The sequence below is a fragment of the Tachysurus vachellii genome, chromosome 12 (assembly GCF_030014155.1).
Source record: "Tachysurus vachellii isolate PV-2020 chromosome 12, HZAU_Pvac_v1, whole genome shotgun sequence".
In the NCBI taxonomy this organism is placed as follows: domain Eukaryota; kingdom Metazoa; phylum Chordata; class Actinopteri; order Siluriformes; family Bagridae; genus Tachysurus; species Tachysurus vachellii.
In genome coordinates, this window is record NC_083471.1 from 8,074,102 (window position 1) to 8,094,413 (window position 20,312).

The 20,312-nt window shown below is 41.4% G+C and overlaps 2 protein-coding genes across 4 annotated transcripts; one reads left to right on the forward strand and one right to left on the reverse strand.

The window, feature by feature from the left end:
• Positions 1-1,797: 1,797 nt before the first annotated feature.
• txlnba (taxilin beta a) lies at positions 1,798-11,309 on the forward strand. Of its 2 annotated transcripts, none has more exons than XM_060882642.1 (10): positions 1,798-1,919; positions 2,683-2,950; positions 4,189-4,280; positions 4,610-4,780; positions 5,917-6,111; positions 7,576-7,695; positions 7,883-7,957; positions 8,587-8,679; positions 8,777-8,872; positions 8,954-11,309. In XM_060882642.1, the coding sequence occupies exons 2-10, from the start codon at positions 2,686-2,688 to the stop codon at positions 10,325-10,327; spliced, it is 2,481 nt and encodes an 826-aa protein (XP_060738625.1). In that variant the 5' UTR covers positions 1,798-1,919; positions 2,683-2,685; the 3' UTR covers positions 10,328-11,309. The 2 variants fall into 2 exon arrangements, with proteins under 2 accessions (XP_060738625.1, XP_060738626.1); XM_060882643.1 differs by lacking the exon at positions 7,883-7,957 and adding an exon at positions 8,013-8,087.
• Positions 11,254-18,922, reverse strand: heca (hdc homolog, cell cycle regulator). Of its 2 annotated transcripts, none has more exons than XM_060882648.1 (4): positions 18,483-18,922; positions 16,622-17,692; positions 15,921-16,075; positions 11,254-11,700 (listed from the first exon to the last, which is right to left on the reverse strand). In XM_060882648.1, exons 1-4 carry the CDS (start codon positions 18,676-18,678, stop codon positions 11,536-11,538), a joined length of 1,587 nt encoding a protein of 528 aa, XP_060738631.1. In that variant the 5' UTR covers positions 18,679-18,922; the 3' UTR covers positions 11,254-11,535. The 2 variants fall into 2 exon arrangements, with proteins under 2 accessions (XP_060738631.1, XP_060738630.1); XM_060882647.1 differs by having other exon boundaries at positions 18,474-18,922.
• Positions 18,923-20,312: the final 1,390 nt, after the last annotated feature.

A 20,312-nucleotide genomic window follows, 5' to 3' on the forward strand; every position in this document is an offset into this window, starting at 1 on the left:
CTGCAAATCGCACAAAAGACTGAATTTAATTATGATAAACGAGAATGTTCTGAATGTTCCTGGACTGTGAGAAGAGAGAAATGTGTCAGCTTTTTTGTATTATGCCTGAGGTTTGGGGAAATGCCACATATTTCATGTGAATCCTATTTTGTAGTCTCTTTTAGAACTTTACCAAGCTTTTTGTTGATCAGCTAATGGTTCTGAAGACATACACAGTGTTTAGGGTGTTTCTAGGTTGGCGTGTATGAGAGTAATGCTGTAGGTCATATAACAGGTAGAATGAGTTTCAGGAACTTACTGATGCATCAGATAGTTTGCGAGGATTGAACTTAAATTTTAAGAATGTGTTCTGTTATTTAAGAAAGAAAGGAGTAAAAACAGGTAATGGAGATAACAAAGATAACTAAAGTCTGTATAATCACATGCCAGATCCCAGAAGCTGTCACTAAACACACAGTCTTATAATAATGTCCTCAAATGTCGTGTTGTCTTCTTGATTGTTATTTGGCACCACAGAATGAGGTTCTAATTCACCCAAAGTGATATAGATTTATACAGACTTAAAACATATATATAAAAAAAATACATGGTACTAACTGGGACAAAGATCTTCACTCACTGAGTAGAACTTAAGTAGACCAGTTGATCTTACTGTTGGTCTACCAGAGTGATAAAATAATCTCTAAACTGATCATGTGACTTCCGATCAAAATAATTTGTGGGATTCACAGAAACTGGAATGACTCCTTTAATCTCAACACACATGATTCATGACACTGTTGTAGGAAAGAGAATAAAAACACCAGCACCTCCTCCTCAGTGTGGTGACAAACCTGCAGTACGCCTTGAATATAGAATGGATTATAGATAAAAAGGAGGAGGAGGAGACAGATGAAGACAAGTCTGACTTATGCTGTTTAAGCCCAGTCTGTGCTGCGTTTCACTTAAAGATAAGATTATTTTAACCTTTCACTTTTAGTGATTATCTAAAACAGCATTGTTCAGGAATAAACCCTTTCTTGCATCGGGTCCTCGCTGTCAGTCGAAGGAATTTTAAGAAAGAAATATAATATAAATCTTATCAATCACATGAGATTTTTGCTGCTGGAGTCGAATCTCAGCATGTTTCCGGTTAATTTTTATGAAACAAACTGCACAATATCCCAAATTAAAGTTAGATTTTTGTACCAGACTCAAGTAAATGCCAATGTTTCTTATTTATTTATTTATTTTACCTCATAATCAATGTTTTATGTCAAATGATTTTTTAATCCTACATCTGTTCTTTCATTTCTTCTGATATTACAAGAAATCATTTTTTAATATTTATTTATTATAATAATTTATTTTATAATTCCTTTTTTATCTTATAGTATTTTTTTTATTTTGCACTATTTTGGTTGGCTTGCTTTGATGTTACTTCTCTAAACTTTAATTGCATTTTCCCCTTCAAGGGATTAATAAAAGAACATATCATCTTCATCATCGTCATCATCATCTTCTTCTTCTTCTTCTTTTTCTTCTTCTTCTCCATCTTTTTCATGTCAGCGATATTTAGTAATCTCTAAGATATTTAGATATTTCAGGACCTGGATATGTTTTAAAGTGAAGACTGGATTGTTTTACCAGCTCAGGAAGTTTTCTGTGTAGTCTTCAGTGTAGTCTTCAGTGCAGCAAAGTCCAAGCCCACGTGATCTTCTGCACAGCCTGAGCAGGCCAGTTCTCACGTGGAGGCCAGGCCGGATCTCTCCAGCAGCCGGAGTCATGTTCCACTCAGAGGTTATTTTAAGGGTCTCGTCCGTCACAGCTGTTGTTCAAGTGCTGTGGGTATTTCCTCACCTTTTCTCTGAGCTGCTAGCGTGAGACAAACTGCTCTAATCACCTTATCCTCCTCTGTGGACTGAAAAGCTATAGATTTCGTAAGTATTCTTAAAACTTCAGAGCGTAAAATGTTTATGTTTGACTGACGAAACATCTAGATATAGCTGCGTGCTCGTTGTTTCTCTGATGGTTGTTTTATTTGCTCTCATTGAGGAGTCTCGGTTTGTCTACTGTCGGAATAATGGAGTGATTTATAATGACAGGACAAGATGTTAAAATCTAACACAAACACGACGGTTTTCTTTGAGTTTGAATTCAAATGTTTATTAAGTAATAAATTCTCCTGTAGGTCTGCTGGTTAATATAAAGCATATTTTCCATATTTAGAAGCTCCATAAATAGAGCTGTGGTTTGGGACCATGTGCCGTGTGGCTGATAGATGACGGGTGATGACAGGTGAAAAAAAAGCCTCTGTAATGTGTTAAGCAATAGTAGGGATCCTGAAGCCATAAACAACAAGATAAACAATGATTCCCTTTCTCCAAAGTCACTGGTGCTTCTGTGAACAACATCATGTGCTTTAAAATCAGGCTATCTTTAAACTGTCAAGAGTTCTTCTATGGTTCTTTTATGGTTTCTGTCCATCTTGCTCCACTTTTCCAGAAAATGCAAATAGATATTTTGTGACTGAAACTGAACGATATCTCAAAATATATCTCACTCTAAAGTCACTGTACTGTGTTTCAAAAGCAATTACAGAACAGATTTCAGAATTTTGGCTTCCTTTCAGATTTCAAGCCAGAACCCGATTACACTTTTCTCCCAGGCTTCTTTGTCACAGTTTTTTTTTTTGTTTCTCAGATAATGGAGAGCAGTTCTCAGGCATCTGATTCTGGCGAGAAGGTCAATAGTGTTGAGGAGAAACCTGTGAATCCAATGGAAGTGTTCAGCAAGCAGCTGGAAGACATCATCAACACGTTTGGTTCTGCATCCAGCCTGCTGGAAGAGAAGATCTCCAGCTTGGAAAAGGATGAAGAGAACCTGGAGGAAGAGACCACGGATGCTAACAAGGTGGTGAGCAGCAACCCAGAGACTGAACAAACAGCCAGCGGGCTTCTGGAAGGACTGAGTAAGGAATATAACATAAGTTATTCTTCTTACTTTATCTCAGATAAAAAAATTTGATTTTTAAGATGAATTTTTAGCTTGCAATGGAATGAATTATTAATGTGCTAGCTCACCAGACTACATTAATGTGTATCTACACATGTCTGGTCTTCGATCTGACGCAGTTTACTCATAATGACAAGATAAAGGACATCAATAACTAAAACAACTTCCCCAAATATTCTCAAATATCCTCTTTAACTGAAACAGAATATGTAAATAACTTTTTTTTCTTGTGTCCTGAGGATCCTGATTTTGCTCTGTAGAGTTCAGTTCCTTTATTTTACAGTGAAACACGTCACTGACACACAATGTTGTGTATAAACAGGTGTGTGTGTGTTACTGAGATCACACAAACCAATAACCATGTCACAGATGTCTTACTTCAGACATCAAACTTCAGACTTCTTCCTTATTCTGATTTATGATGTTTGAAGCTCTTAAACCTGTAGATGGATGATTTATCAGTGGAGTTGTTGAGTGACACTTTACCTACAACTACAACCCAAGATCTCAGAGTAGTCTTAGTGTCTTAAAGTCTTACTGTCTTAGAGTCTTAGTGTCTTAGAGTTTTAGTGTCTTAAAGTCTTAGTGATTTAAAGTATCAGTGTATTAGAGTCTTAGTGGCTTAAAGTCTTAGTGTCTTAAAGTCATATACTGTAGTCTTAAGAGTCTTATTGTCTTAGTCTTTTAATGTCATGGAGTCTTGGTGTCTTAGTTTTTGAGAGTCTTAGTGTCTTAGACTCTTCCTAAGGTTAGGGTTAGTGTTAGGTTAGGGCCTAAGTCTAAGCCTAACCCCAAACACCACACAAATATCAAACACTACACAAACACCACACAAATATCAAACAAAGAGCAAACAAACACTACACAAACATCAAGCATCACACAAACATGTAGATGTAGATGAGACTGTGTAACCTGACATACAATAATATTTCACCATATATGACCTTTGGGGCCCCGTGAGCCGAGAATACTTCAGATAAGCGGTAGAAAATGAATGAATGAATGACCTTTGGGGCATCAAAGACTTCAAACATTTACCTAGAATTCCTCAGCCCACCTTTAACCACACACTTATTTCATTCTAACATATTGTGAATAAAAAATAATACTAAATAATAAATGACCGTTTATTTCCCTTTACCTCCTCCAGCATTTCTTCACTGCTCTGGTGTTGTTCTTGTTGTTGTTCAGGTAAAGAAGCTTCACCTCTTCTGCAGAGCCTAAAAACTCTCATGTCACCGGAGGAGAAAGTGGAGATGGTGTTGAGCAAATATGGAGAACTGGTGAGTGTCCAGTCCTGAGAGCTGAAGCATTTTCACCAGCGGAATCTCTACACACCTTAACATCAAGCTAACTCCAAAGGAGATGGCACCCTCCAGTACACTCTCCTCTACACACACACACACACACACACACACACACACACACACGAGTTATAAAGACAGAAAGCAGTTTCATCAGGTGGCTGAAAATCTAGTACAAAACCATGGAGAAAAGAATAAACAGAACTAGCATAAAGCTACTACTGTAGATACTGTAGATGACTGTATATTACTAGATAGAAACTCAATAAAACACTGAGGAATTCTAATTTGTGTATATGTGTGTGTAGTTGAAGGAGCAGAAGAGTGAACAGGTACAGCTGAAGATGCTTCAGAAGAGACAAGGTCTCCTGGTTAAACAGAGAGACCATCTCCAGTTAGAGCACAGCCGTGGAATCCTGGCCCGGAGCAGGTTGGAGATCCTCTGTCGGGATCTTTATGAGCACACCAAAACCCTGAAGGTGAGCAAGCTCAGTGGAGATCTGCTGAAACGTCCTTTAGAAGGAGAATTCTCCAGTGGTTTAGTAAGCTCTTTTCCAGAGGATTTTTTTACGAAGGGAACAGGTTTATTAATGAGTGAAACCGTAATAGTGAAACTCCATCATGAAGAAGATTTAAAGAATAAATAAAGCTCATGTCACTCTGTCGCTTCATCCCTGTTATCGTTCTCAAAACTGTGATAAAATGTTATCTTTATACAGGTAAAAATCACCTGGGAAACAACCAGATGTTCTGTAGGGTGTGTTCTCTCTAGCTCCTGGTCTGCTCTCTGTAGATGTTAAACACTGCAGTTATCTGTGTACAAGGGCGTAAGTTTGATTTTGACATTGGTTGGGACATCATTTATTTGACATTGGTGGGGACAACATTCCCCGTATTTTGTGCATAAAACTGTGGTTATAAGAATACTTTCTTACTCACATACCGGTAGCCTGCATAATCACGTTGCATAGTGCTTCATACAACGGAATATAGCTGCAGCCTCCTAACTCAACACATTAGCGAGAAAGACAAAGCCAATCAAACAGCGACGTGGGTTAGCGAGGGCAATCCTTTTAGAGAGGTGAGTTACAGAGGCGGGATTCATTGCAGGAGGGTAGATCTGTTAACCGTTTGTGTTCCACAAGTTGCACTATTTTTTACAGAACGCCGTTGTAAAAGATTTTTTATCTTATTTAATGATTCCTGGATAAATGTTAAATGAAATAAGTAAAAAAAGCACAAGACACAGACGGACATCAGTGGTTATATATATATACGTATATATATATATATATATATACGTATATATATATATATATATATATATATATATATATACATATATATATATATATATATATATATATATATATATATATATATATATATATATATATATATATATATATACACATATATATGTATATGTATATATATGTGTATATATATATATATATATATATATATATATATATATATATATATATATATATATATATATATATATACAGGCTTGGTCAAATTATTGCTAGGGACAATTGAGTGTTCCCTGGATATTGGTAGGGACATGTCCCTACCGTCCCTACCCAAATCGACGCCCTTGTCTGTGTAACAGGAGGAAATGCTGCTGAAGTGCCAGGAGGACGAGAGAAAGCGAGCAGAGATCCACAGCCAATTCCAGTGCACGGTGCTGGACATCCAGGCCCAAATCGAGCAGCACAGCAACTGCAACAACAAACTGAGCCAGGAGAACAGCGATCTGGCCAGCAAGCTGAATTCCATCCTGCATAAGTATGAGAGGAGAGAGGAGGTGTGTTAACTCATACACACACACACACACTCATGCTTCAGTTGTCTAAAAGAGGCTTACGGGTTCCTTGTAAATGGGTTGGTTTAGAGGAGAAGCAGCTCCATAGTGTGATGCCACCACCACCATTCTTCACCATGTTTACCTGGTGTTCTTTTGATGTTTGTCTTGTTTTTGTGCGCCATCCCTTTTAGAACGATGCCTCGAAAGTTTTTCTTTGATCTCATCTTACATTAACACATCTGACAACACGGATTGTGGTGATTCAAGCCAGCCTATATGTTTTTTTTTCATATGAAAGGCATTGAATTGCACACATCAACACAACCTCATCACTCAGACATGAAGAATACGAGAGATTCTTCAGTATTTGTCAGATGCTCCCGCATCTCCCTTAACGTTGCTGTTAATCTCCTTGCAGCCACCCCGATCAACGTTCCTCTTGTCCCGTCGTCAGTTTTGGAGGAACGTCCTGTTCTTGGTGATGTAACGTGTTATAAATTGACTCGGATTAAGGTTAAACACATCTTATAGAACGTTCTAGAATTGCAGGAGAATCCACAGAGGAACAACAACCTCGACTCTCTGAGACACAGAAAGGAAAACAGAAATCATTACTGCTCTCATGTGTTTGTCTGGAAGATAAAAGTACACAGAACTGAAATGTCTGGAATGTCTCATTCATTCATTCATTCATCTTCTACCGCTTATCCGAACTACCTCGGGTCACGGGGAGCCTGTGCCTTTCTCAGGCGTCATCGGGCATCAAGGCAGGATACACCCTGGACGGAGTGCCAACCCATCGCAGGGCACACACACACTCTCATTCACTCACACACTCACACACTACAGACAATTTTCCAGAGATGCCAATCAACCTACCATGCATGTCTTTGGACCGGGGGAGGAAACCGGAGTACCCGGAGGAAACCCCCGAGGCACGGGGAGAACATGCAAACTCCACACACACAAGGCGGAGGCGGGAATCGAACCCCCAACCCTTGAGATGTGAAGCTAACGTGCTTAAGCCACCACTAAGCCACTGTGCCCCCCCCGGCATGTCTCAAGTTTCCTAAAATAAACAATGTTCTACACATACAGTATACTGTCACTTTTATTACTCAGTAGTAACAATGTATACGTCATTTACTGGAACTGGAGTATCCTCAACATCCCAACATCAACATCTGATCTCAATAATGCTCTTGTAGCTGAACAAAGCTCCAAAAATCTACTGGATTCAGATGTTCCACAGGGACATATGGGTTTAATTTTTGTTTTTCTGTAGCTCTGTGTTATTTTTATGTAGCACCAATGGTCCTTTTTATTTCTTTATTTACTACATCAGCTATATGATTGAAACGATAATAAAAGCTTCGTGACTTGACTTGGTGGTCAGGGGTGCACAAACATTTTTTCTCTAAAATAATGCTCTAACGCTAGACATTTTCTTTAAATTTCAAACAGACCTTAGAAAAGATATTCAGACAGAGGGATCTGCAGCAGGAGCTGTCAGATGCCAAGCTGGAAGAAGCTAACCTGCGTCTGAAAGAAGCTGAGGAGAAACATAGGAGGGAGAAGGAATACGTGAGTTACGCAACACCCTCGGTCTCGGCTCTCTGAGCAGAAATACCGCTAAGACTTCTCGTGAATTCTATTGGTTAGCATTTCCTAGGACTGCTAATTGGATTCTGACACTAATACGAGTGGTGTATGTATGGTAACAGTTTGGTGCTCATGTCCTATGATTATGTCTCACTGTCTTTGTTGATAGTTGCTTAAAGAAGCAATTGACAAAACAAAGAAATGCTTCACAATGAAGGAGCAAGAGTTGCAGATGAAGAAGCAGGTAAAGTGGACAGCTTTGTCATTCTCTCTCTGTCTTCTTGTGTGTGTAAGCGCAGTTACTGACTCATGCTGCGGAGTGGAAGCTACAGGTTAAAGAGCTGAAAGAGCAGAACACAGTGATGCAGGCGCAGGTGAATATCCAGTTTAGTGCCTAATGATCTAATCTGTAAATCTGAGAACATGTAAGTGAGGGAGAGTCTGTACACGGATCCACAGACAGGAAGTCATCAGTACCTTTAAGTATTACTTCGTCCAACATAAGAAGTTTCCTGTCAGCTGAATTAGTCTAAAGATTCAGTCTCAGTGCTGCACCTCATCACGGTCACACTGAAGCTCGCTCGTGTACAGGCTCAGGGTTCATCTCTGCTGCTGGGTGTCAGTGATGTCGCTCCTGATGATATATATGTCTGAAGTGTTAAAGGAGCTTGTGGATAAGTAAATACAAATTCTAAACCATTATAACTTTTATTTATTCTTTTGTTTGGTTGTTTATTTAAAAAAAGAAACATGCAGAAATTTTACATACACACAAGCTTACACACACACATTCACATACACACACAAGCATTATATAAATCAAATAATAAGAAGCTGAAATAATCCCAAACATTTGCTGTTGTTCTCCTGTAGCTGGTGTTGTACTCTCAGAAGTTTGATGAGTTCCAGGCTACGCTGGCCAAAAGCAATGACGTTTACGCTGTTTTCAAACAAGACATGGAAAACGTACGTTAATTAACACCAACATGTCATGCGTCAACAACAATATTCACACCGATTCTGTTCAAAGGAATTATCTTAACCATCTCAATCATCTACGTAGATGACCAAGAAGATGGCGAAACTGGAGAAGGAGGGCAACATGTGGAAAATCCGCTTTGAAAACTGCAACAAAGCTCTTACTGAGATGATTAATGAGGTAACCCTGTGTATCTTTGTGGTTACATTTGTTTACTTTTTAATTTGTTCCTTTTTGTGACATCTTCTGAAACCTCCACAGAGATCTGAGAAGGGCAAAGAGATGGCGCTCTTTACTGTGAAGATCGATAAGTTGCAGACGCTGTGCCGAGCTCTACAGGAGGAGAGGAAAATCCTGTATGATAAGATAAAGGAGATCCGCTTGCAGGCTACATCAGCATCAGCATCTATAGCGGACATTACGGAGGAAGAGATTCCAGAACTCGCCCAGCTGTCTGTCTTAGAGCCGGAGCGCAACCCGGCACTTACAGCAGAGATGGAGAAGCTGTGGAAAGAGCAAGCCCGTCTGAAGGAATTTGCAGATTTGCTGATGGCCTCAACTTCAAAGGACATGGACAGCTCTAACAGTGATGAGGAATTATCTGAGCCCAAACAAACTGCTCAACTAACTCCTCTTGTTCCTGTGCCAAGTAAGGCAGTCCAGTCTAATCAACAGGAAGAAGAACCAACTAAATCAGAACCACCCAAAGAAGAACCACCTAAAGCAGAACAACCCAAAGTAGAACCACCCAAAGAAGAACCACCTAAAGCAGAACCACCCAAAGAAGATCCACCTAAAGCAGAACCACCCAAAGAAGAACCACCCAAAGTAGAACCACCTAAAGCAGAACCACCCAAAGCAGAACCACCCAAAGAAGAACCACCCAAAGTAGAACCACCTAAAGCAGAACCACCTAAAGCAGAACCACCCAATGTAGAACCACCTAAAGCAGAACCACCCAATGTAGAACCACCCAAAGCAGAACCACCCAAAGCAGAACCACCCAAAGAAGAACCACCTAAAGCAGAACCACCCAAAGAAGAACCACCTAAAGCAGAACCACCCAAAGAAGAGCCCCCCAAAGCAGAACCTCCCAAAGAAGAACCACCCAAAGCAGAACCACCCAAAAAAGAGCCCCCCAAAGCAGAACCTCCCAAAGAAGAACCACCCAAAGCAGAACCTCCCAAAGTAAAACTTCCCAAAGCAGAACCACCTAATGCAGAATCTCACAAAGAAAAGTTTGCTAAAGTGCCAAAGAAAAATGTTGCAAAAGTAGAACCAATCCAGCAAAACACACACCCACAAAAATCCAACAAGCCAAATTCTGTTGAACAAAAAGAACCACAACCGAAAGAAGTGAAAACCGTAAGAGCTCAAGCTGAAGCTCCTCAAGTGAATTCTAGCAAAAATGAACATCACCCAGAACAAGACCCCAAAACTGAGTCTACTAAAGAAGCTCTAGTGGCCGAAGCGGAGCCTATAAAGTCAGAACCACCCGAGGCTTCGACAGCAGGAGCAGCAAAACCACAGAACTGCAAATGCTCAGAGTCCAAAGCCAGTGCTAATAAAGCACACAGCAAGAAACCGAGCTCCTCCAAGAAGAAAGCTGCCGCAAAAGCGACCAAGAAGAGCTGAAGAACGACAAGGAGTGTTTGATTCCTCTCGTTTCCTCTAATTCCTGATTTATGTGTGTGTGTGTGTATGATTGCAGTGCTGTGTCAGAAACTAAGGAGTTCTTTTTTTTCTCTATAAAGTTTATTAAATATAGGTGTTATTTATTCTGTGTGTATATATGTGTGTGTGTGTGTTACACCTGTTTCACTTCTCATCGACTTCACTCACAAATAAAAAGAGCATCAGAACTGAGACATTGTTCAACATCAGTGTTGGTGCAGGATCAACATTCAAGTCATTGGCTGTAGCTCTGGTGTACCTGCTGATTCCTGCTGAGGCAGTTTCCATGGCAACTACTTAAAAAAAGTGTAGATCAGGAGCTACGTTCCAAGCTGTTGGAGCTACTAAGCTAAAAAAAAAACCTATGTCTGTGTATGTGTGTGTTCAGATTTCTGATGTTTAGGAACAAGTCTGTGAGAGACTGAAGAGAAAGATCTCCAGATCAACTGAACAGTGTGTGTGTGTGTGTGGTGTGTGGTGTGTGAACTGTAGTGATGTCTCTTCATTTAGTGTTGAATGTGTGAAAATCGTTCTTCATATTGAACATGAAGACATACAGTGGACATAATTGGTGTGTGTGTGTGTGTGTGTGCAGTGTTACTTTAAGGGATACAGTAGTCTGAGACACTGCTTTAAATCGAGAGTTTTAGGCCCAATGATTACAAAAAAAAGAAAAGGTTATAAATTTGTAACATTTCAACAATTAATTTGTAGTTAAAAAGAAATAAAAAAAAGAATTAAAGAAATTATAACAATGTCATCATTTTTTAGAGGAATGAAAGAAGGCAGTGCAAATCATCAGAGCAGTGTGTTAAATGAGGAACGTTGGTGTTTTTTAATTTCCCTAAAACTCTTCTACATTAGATATGAAAGTAGGAACATCCAGATGTTATCCATTTTATTTTATTTGTTCTTTGTACAAAAGGGTGAATTTGGCATATACAGATACATTCACTTGTCACAGTATAATTCTTGCTCTGCGTGTAAATGCCAGATGAAAGATCTGATAAACATACAGTGAAGCACTTACTGTCTCCATCGTCTCTGATTAACTGCCATCACTTCCCTCTCTATTTTCTTTGAATTAAAAAAAAAAAAGAATTCAGACAAATAAATTTCCCTAGGAACAAAATAAATGAAAGGAAACTAGCATGCATGTAGAACTTTTGTCAATAAGCTTCCAGGACTTTAAAGGAGGAGAAAGGTTTGACGAAGTGATAGTCCAGATTTCCGCAGTGTGGACACTGCTGCACGTTACTGTACTCGGAGAAATACTGCATACCCACTCGCACGTCGATCACAGGCTTCCCACAGTGCTTACAGTTCAGTCTGGCCTGAGAGAGAGAGAAAGAGGGGGTGGGGGTTGAGGGGTGGGGTGTGTTAGAGATGGGGGGAGCAGGAGAAAAAGGGGGAAGAGGTAGGGAGAAAGAGAGAAGAAAGGAGGAAGAGAGGGCGAGAGAGAAACAGAAATAAAGAGAAAGAGGGAGAAGGAGAAAAGGGGGTAGAGAGGGTGAGAGAGGGAGGAGAGAGAGAAGGAATGAGAGAGAGAGAAAGAAAGGGGGGGAAAGAGGGAGGGAGGGAGAGGGGAGGAAGAGAGTGAGAGAAGAAAGGAGGAAGAGAGGGTGAGAGAGAAACAGAAATAAAGAGAAAGAGGGAGAAGGAGGGATAGAGAGGGTGAGAGAGGGAGGAGAGAGAGAAGGAATAAGAGAAAGAGAGAAAGAATGGGAAAGAGGGAGGGAGGGAGAGGGGAAGAAGAGAGTGAGAGAAGAAAGGAGGAAGAGAGGGTGAGAGAGAAAGAGAAATAAAGAGAAAGAGGGAGAGAGCGAGAAAGAGAGGGGGGAGGAAGAGGGGGTGAGAGAGGAGAGAGAAGGAAGGAAGAGAGGGTGAGAGAGAGAAAGAGAGGAAAGAGGGAGAAAGAAGGGGAAAGAGGGAGGGAAAGAGAGGGGGTGGAGACAGAGAGAGAGAGAGAAAGACTTCTGTCAGCTTCAGAGCTCTCGTTAATAAAGCAGTGATTAATGTTCAGCACAAGCTCACATTTCCCAACACAACACAGATTTTTCTCAGAAAAAACTTTTATATCTGAGGAAATCTTGCTGTCTTTTTTGTTTAGCTCTCATTTTCCTGCTGTGAGTGTTACCTTATTTGGAGTTTTGTGGGCGTTACCAAATGCAAATCAGCTGTGCCCAGTGTGTGTGTGTGTGTGTGTGTGTGTGTGTGTGTGTGTGTGTGTGTGTGTGTGTGTGTGTGTGTGTGTGTGTGTGTGTGTGTGCGCTTGGGAATTTATGGTTATTCATCAATATCTGGACATTCAGCATTTCAGCTTGAGTACAGTATTGATAAACAAGTGCAGAGTGTAACAACAGAAACTAGAGGAGTTTAAACAGAACAGTTGTACAGTTGTCATTCTCTGGGACTTTTGACACCAAGTGTTACTGGACATCAGTGAAACAGAAGAAATCAGTGAATAAACCGTATCTACGCCTCGTGCTGCTTATTCATAATCATATGAGCAAAACCTTTCTAAAGAGCTCCTTATTTCATTCTTAACACGACATTTACAAAACATGATGAAGAAAAATAAATATATAAATCAATAGAAAAAATGAATACTAACTAAATAAAAATAAACAAATTAATGTAGGTAAATATAATCCGTATAATCCTTATGTTTGTATTGCAGCTTGTCAACACTACACAGAGACAATCTCCAGGATAAACTCCAAACTGTTTACTGCTCGATGCTGATTGGCTGGTTAAGAGGAAAAAAAAAGTCTACACAAGATTGCTGATTGGTCTTTTTGTTTGTTTGTTTGTTTAGTAGCTTAGTTGTGTTTAGAGTTTGTTTAGCAGCTGCGGAATGATTTATTTTGAAGTTTACTGAAATAAAGGGACTAAAATGTGAAATACCGAAAAACTCCATCACCACCAAAAACTTGTAAACATTCAGCAGTTAAAAGCCATAAACTTGATAACTTTAACGGTTTGATTTCCACATGCTGTAAATGAAGAAAAAATTTATAAAGTAAATAAAATAAAATATAAAATAAATATATATATATTTATTTATAAAGATTCCAAGAATGATCTCAAAGAGCTCCTAATTTAGCTTAAAAACTTCTAACTAGGAAACTTAGTGTAAGAGTGAATCAGGACTAATCTCAGAGCAACTCTCTCAGTGCAAGGGAAATACACCAACTTGTATCTTAGAGAGGAGGCGGGGCTTGACCCTGTTGCTAGGTATGACACATTCTTTTGAAGACTGTGATTGGTTGTCAAATAAAACAAATATTGGAGGGGGTTTTAAAATCTGGTCTATTATAAGCCTTCGCTCTGTCTCTATGTTTAGATATTTGAGACTATATCGTGTAAGGTTTACGTTCCTCACCGATCACATTACAGATGTTCTAACATCTGTATGCTAGAAATCTAATAAATATAATGTAAAAGCAAGATGCAAAAAATGTCATACAGACAATTTATATCATTTCTGCCGCTATGGCATTTCAGCTCTGATTCGGAGATGTCAGTGTATGTTAGAGGAGATGATTCCTCTAATATGATTGGTCACAAAAATAAATCCCTACATGATCTAATCTGTACCATCTCATTAACTCATTATCATTATTAAATATTGTACACAATACATTTCTTCGCCCTCTTCACCTTTCAGCCATTTTCTCCTCTGATAAAGAAACTCTAAGCCTCCTCACTCCCCCTAAGACTTTCTGACCTTATGAGCGCTTATAAGGGTTAAGATGCTTTATAAATAACTTTTATCTTTACTAGGATCTTCTTTTTTCATTTTAAGGGGAAACGCCCACATTTCTAAGAATTTTCTTAGAATTCCGTCACTAGAAGAAACTTTTTACACTAACATTTTTTATGAATTTGGGTCCAGATGTTTTAAAGTTGTAAAGTTCATGATCCTGCTTCAGCTCTCGCATACAGAGCTCTTCACATCCAGGTGGAGTCACAGTCCTACCAGACTGACAGACTCGGATGAGCTTGGACGAGGAGAAGACGTCCTCCACTTTTATGGAGACTTCTTAAAGGATTTCTCATCAGCTTTTAGAGCACAGTTCAGTCTGAACTGCTACAAAACACACACACACACACACACACACACACACATCAGACACATCAGATCTCTCCCAGCCTGGACTGTCCAGTCCATCCGATCCTGACAGGCATCGTGCTGACGGTCACATCTTCTCTGAGGCTGAGGTGATACTGAGATGTTATCAAGCAGAAGAGCAGATACACTGAATCAAGGCATCAGGAGGAACTTTGTTTGTGTGAAGAAACTAATGATTAATAAAAAACTTGAAGATTCATGAAACTCTCCAGACGAATCTTACACACGTCTGAAAACGGAGAGGTGTGTAAAGACATGAAGGAATGAATATCGATGTTCTGCTGCTGATGGAGTTTCTCAATTATCGGCCTCTTATAGTACAGCAGAAGGACACAAGCTGACCTGTAACACACTCAGAGAAACAACTCAGAGAAGAAATCTCACCTCTCTCTCTCACCTCTACCCGTCTCTCTCTCTTTGTCTCTCTCTCTCTCTCATCACACATACAGAGCTCTCACCTCTCTCTTTCACCTCTACCCGTCTCTCTCTCTTTGTCTCTCTCTCATCACACATACAGAGCTCTCACATCTCTCCGAGACTCTCTCTGCAGCCGGGCCTCACACCATCGACCAGCTCATCCTCCTCCTCCTCCTCATAGCAACATGCTTTTTATTCTTTGCATCTTTCACAAAAGTTTACCTCAAGAGTTTCACAAAAACACAAACCTTCCAGCTGTGTTCACAAACTCAACACATCTGTCTGCATCCACAGCGTTTCAGTGTTTAGTCTTTAAAACTGCAGAATCAGCATACTGTTAAACACAGGGACCCCAAACCCCTCCACTCACCCCCACTAACCCCATTAACCTCTCTCTCTCTCTCTCTCTCTCTCTACTCACACTCACTCTCTCGGTCAATTCATTTTTTCAGGAGAAATAAGTTTAAATCTGTTGTTTTCTATTAATTCTACTGTGTTCTGGTCATCCATCCAGTCACATGTGGAGTCTCTGAAATCCCTTAAATATTTTTCACCTTTATTGTTCTCCTCACATACAAAGAGGTGTAGCCATGTACTGTATCTCTCTCTCTCACACACACACACATGCACACACACTGTACACATCTGTTCAGAATTAGGTTTTTCAGTTCATTTCCTTTAACTGCCTTATTGTGGTTATTACTCATCCGTCACTGATCAGAATTTCTCTCTGTATAAAATCTTCACACTGACTCATTTTGTGAGCTGATGGAAAACTCCAGCTTCCACAGAGTGTGTTTTACCTTCTTAACTCTACACACTAAACACCCGTAACAGGTCCACGACAAACCCGCCGTTTTCACAACTCATTTTCCTCCATATTGTTGTGTAGAGTATGTTTATCACAGCAGTAATGTTAGCGGTCATCTCACACACAACACTCTCCTACAGGAGATGTTACACTCTAGCTAGAAACTGAGAAACCTATTGATGATCACCTACCTGACAACAAGGTGAAGCAGCCAGAATGTCGTAGGTGTACATTGTACCCAGCTGGTGCCAGCTTCCGTCCCAGCGGGATTTGCACTTTATACACACAATTTTGTGCACCCCCTCCAGACAGTCCACACAGATAGCATACAGGTGCATCAGCCTCCCTGTGGACATGAGAAAGAATGAAAGAATGGAGAAATGTACTGAAAAATACTCAGCATCTTCTGAGGGAAGATACCAGGGGCTCAGGACGTCACTGTCCTAAGTCGTTAATCAGTAATGCTTTTGACATTACGAGAAAAAGAGTCACCTAGAAAGTTCTCAAAGCTTCACAGCCGAATATTTGAATGGATTTGGTTTTTCCCTGGTGATTTGATTTACTCATTTGTTTAATTTTATTGCGAAATGACTTTATTTAACTCTCATCCTTCAGGGAGTCTAAATCGAGCCTCATAAAAGATTCTCTACTACTGCACAAAGCTGATAACCTTCAAGTGCAGCTTCCCGCAGTGAAGCCCTGCTCGAGCCAGCGGGAGAGAGGAGTGCTGACCTCTGACCTTTGGTTTGTGTTACGATTCAACAGTTTGCACAGAATTTCAGCAGATTAATCGCTGCACCATTTTTGAGCTGCACTGTTAGAAGTGCAAAACCTTCAGTCTATATAATTGCATGGATATAATAAACCAACTGTGAGCCAAAGAGATCATCACCTTGTAAGTGGCACGGCACGTCGTACTCGATCTCGTCGTGTCTTGAGGGGCTGAGAAAGAGCGTCCCGTCCACCAGCGGAAACTGCTCAAAGATGGGCAGCATGCGGTGGCACAGGGCGCAGTGGACTATGTTGCGGTGGCTGGCACTGAGAGCAGAGAGGATAAACTTCCTCAAGTCCTCGCCCTGCCCAGCCTGCGCGTCGTCCTCCATGCGCACGTGGTAGGTGTTGAGCTTGTGCCGAGGGATGTGGGCCAGCAGCTCGGAGAGGTCCAGCCTCTTCAGGAACTGCACCGGGCCGTCGCCCTGAGTAAGGCGGGGCAGACACAAACTGCCCGCCCCGTGATCCGCTTGAAGACTTCCCCTGCTGGCAACATGGCCCACCAGCAAGTGCTTCCGGTTTCCATCCATGTGGACTGCGTTTTTAAGGAATTCGCCCAGGTGCCGTGAGCTACGTGGCACGCTGACAGACTGGGGTGTGAAGAAGGAGAAGCCTAGTGGCGGAGACTGACCAGGGGAGTCAGTGGGTGAGCGCACACCCAGGTTCACCCCAATGCCGCCAATGTGACTCCTCTCTTGAGAGTTTTGCCGATCCACAGACTGGCGGCGTGAGAGGTCTTGGTTCGAGCCCCGGTGAGGCAATTTATTAGAAGACTTGCTTTTCTTCAGCTCCTCTGGGGCCTCAGCGCCACCCCCTCCGCTGGCCTTCCCACTACTTTTCTCGGTCACCACCTTCTTCTTGCGATCATCCTGCATGCGCTTGACCTGGTACCAGTCAGTGTCTTTCTTTAAGTGGCCCTGGCCACAGCGACACGAGCAGAAGCGAAAGGCCAGGTCATAGCCCTTCTTGGTCCACATATTCTGCCTGCACTGCTTCTCATTCCAGCTACGAGCTCGGCCAATGCAGTTGAACTGTACTAGGATGCTGCTTTCCCACTCATAGAAGCACTGTAGATGCATCCAGTTGCCATATGGACAGTGCTCGCTGTTGCACAGAACCCGCTGGTAGTCGTCCTTGTCAAGGTCAACGGCACGGTTTAAACTGCACACGAGCGGCGTGGCACACAGCGCCTCTGTAACACACATCAACAACGTTTCCCTGTAACTGAAACCAGTCCATCACTTCACATATATAACATTATATAACATAATCATTACACACACTGATTACACATAACAGAGCTTCTTTCAGTTTAAAAAAATAAAATCTTCCTGTACATTTTAATATAAAGACACTTCAAGCGTGGAGCTGTTTAAAACTTTGTGCTAAAAATGGAGTGCACTTTAATAGCTCATAAACTCTCCCTCGCAATCACAGTCACACTCACACACACACACACAGAGCGTCTGCGTCTCCTGCGTCTGACCTTCGTTAAAGTCTAGCTATCAATGGACCAGAGAGTAGCTGGAGTGTATCGGTGCTACTGCACATGCTGTGGGTAAACCGACCCACACAACCCAGACACTCAAACAAAATATTACGCAACACGCTTGCATGTATTAAGTAGGAAATCTTTCTCATGCATCTAAATGGGATTTTTAAAAAAAAAAAAAAAAACAAACAAAAAAAAAAACATGTTGGCAATCACAAGCCTGACTCATTAGGGATTGTAATAATGCATGAAGTAAGACGTGATTCATGCGAAGCTCGAGGCCTACGCTATCTTCTCCACCAGGGGGAGGATTGTGGCCTAACAGCTTAGTCTACAAGACAAGTTGGTGCATGTGGAGAAGCTGTGGATTGGGAGTGGAGATGCTTCAGCTTAGAGAAATGAGCGCCTTCTCCTCCTCCTCTTCCTCCTGTAGCATTACCAGACGCCCTGCTTGTTGTAATGGATTTAAACCTGTAAGCACCTCGTTTACCGCTTTGTGGAGCGGCTGTAGCTCCTACTAACGCAGCGCTGCTGCTGCTGCTTCCTCCTCCTCCTCCTCCTCCTCCTCCTCCTGCCGCTGCTGCTGCTGCTGCTGCTCCTGCTGCGGTGGCTCCATTTTCCTGTTCATCTCCGCTACTGTTAGTGCGCTTATTTCTCTTCCCCTTGTTGTTCTTCTGGCTCGGCATGATGGTGCTGCGCTCTCGCTATAGGACACGACGCACACGTTAACGCTGACCGTCTGCACGCGCCCCTCTAACCGATGGCATCGTCAATGGCCCGCGCCAACGCACCCAGATCTGATCATGGAGCTCTGCTGGGCAGCGGCGGCGTCGTGCTTCTTGCTGTCGTCGTCTGGGCCATTTTGACAGTCGAGGTGCACCATGAAGCAGAAGAAGAAGAGGGCGTGTCCGTGTGTTGTTTTGATTCCTGCTCCGAAACAGTGCGCGTTTCCTTTCCTGACGTCACCACGCCCCGCCTCCGTCTCGAGCGCGGAAGCGCGCTGGATGAAAAGGGAGGGTGTGTGTGTGTGTGTGTGTGTGTGTTTGCGTGTGAGTGAGTGAGTGTGTGTTTGTGTGAGTGTGTTTGTGTGAGTGTGTTTGTGTGTGTGTGAGTGTGTTTGTGTGTGTGTGTTGATGTCAATTTTTTAGGATTACCTAATCCCCGTTAATAAGGCTAATTAATCAACAAATCTGATATCATTTGCAAATATAAAAATAAAGAATGCAGAACCACAACTAAAGAGCAAGCAAGAGATCACAATGGAAAAGAACAAACTTTCTTAATCATTAAAAACCCACACAGTTGTGTATGTAGCACAAAGGTCTGTGTTCACTTCAGCAGGACAGTTTCACTGGAACTACAAACCTTTAATAAAAATAATAACATCATCCAGAAGCAGAAGTAAATCATTAAAGATGCTCCATACAGTAGATATCAGTGGGATTATAATCAGGAGAAAATACTGGACACTCACACGGACATTTATCAGGTTGTCTTCTGGTCACCTGATCTAATCTTTTAGTTTTATGTTTCATCTTATGATGAGTCCTTTATTCCCTGAAATACTAAACAGCTGATCTAGTTACAGTATTAGTGATTATGTCTCTAATGATTTCTCTAATCTGTACAGTCGTATGCAAAAATTTAGGAACCCCTAACAATTTCCATGATTTTCATTTATAAATATTTGGGTGTTGCACGGTGTGTGTGTGTCTAGTTCGCATGTTCTCCCCGTGCCTCGGGGGTTTCCTCTGGGTACTCTGGTTTCCTCCCCCGGTCCAAAGACATGCATGGTAGGTTGATTGGCATCTCTGGAAAATTGTCCGTAGTGTGTGATTGTGTGAGTGAATGAGAGTGTATCCTGCCTTGATGCCCGATGACGCCTGAGATAGGCACAGGCTCCCCGTGACCCGAGGTAGTTCGGATAAGCGGTATAAAATGAATGAATGAATGAATATTTGGGTGTTTGGATCAGCAATTTCCTTTTAATCTATCAAATAACTGAAGGACACAGTAATATTTCAGTAGTGAAATGAGGTTTATTGGATTAACAGAAAATGTGCAATATGCATCAAAATAAAATTAGACAGGTGCATAAATTTGGGCACCCTTGCCATTTTGTTGATTTTAATACCTGTAACTACTTACCACTGATTAATTGGCGCACGCAATTGGTTTGTTGAGCTCATTAAGCCTTGAACTTCAAAGACAGGTGCATCCAATCATGAGAAAAGGTATTTAAGGTGGCCAGTTGCAAGTTGTTGTTCTCTTTGACTCTCACCTGAAGAGTGGCAACATGGAGGCCTCAAAACAACTCTCA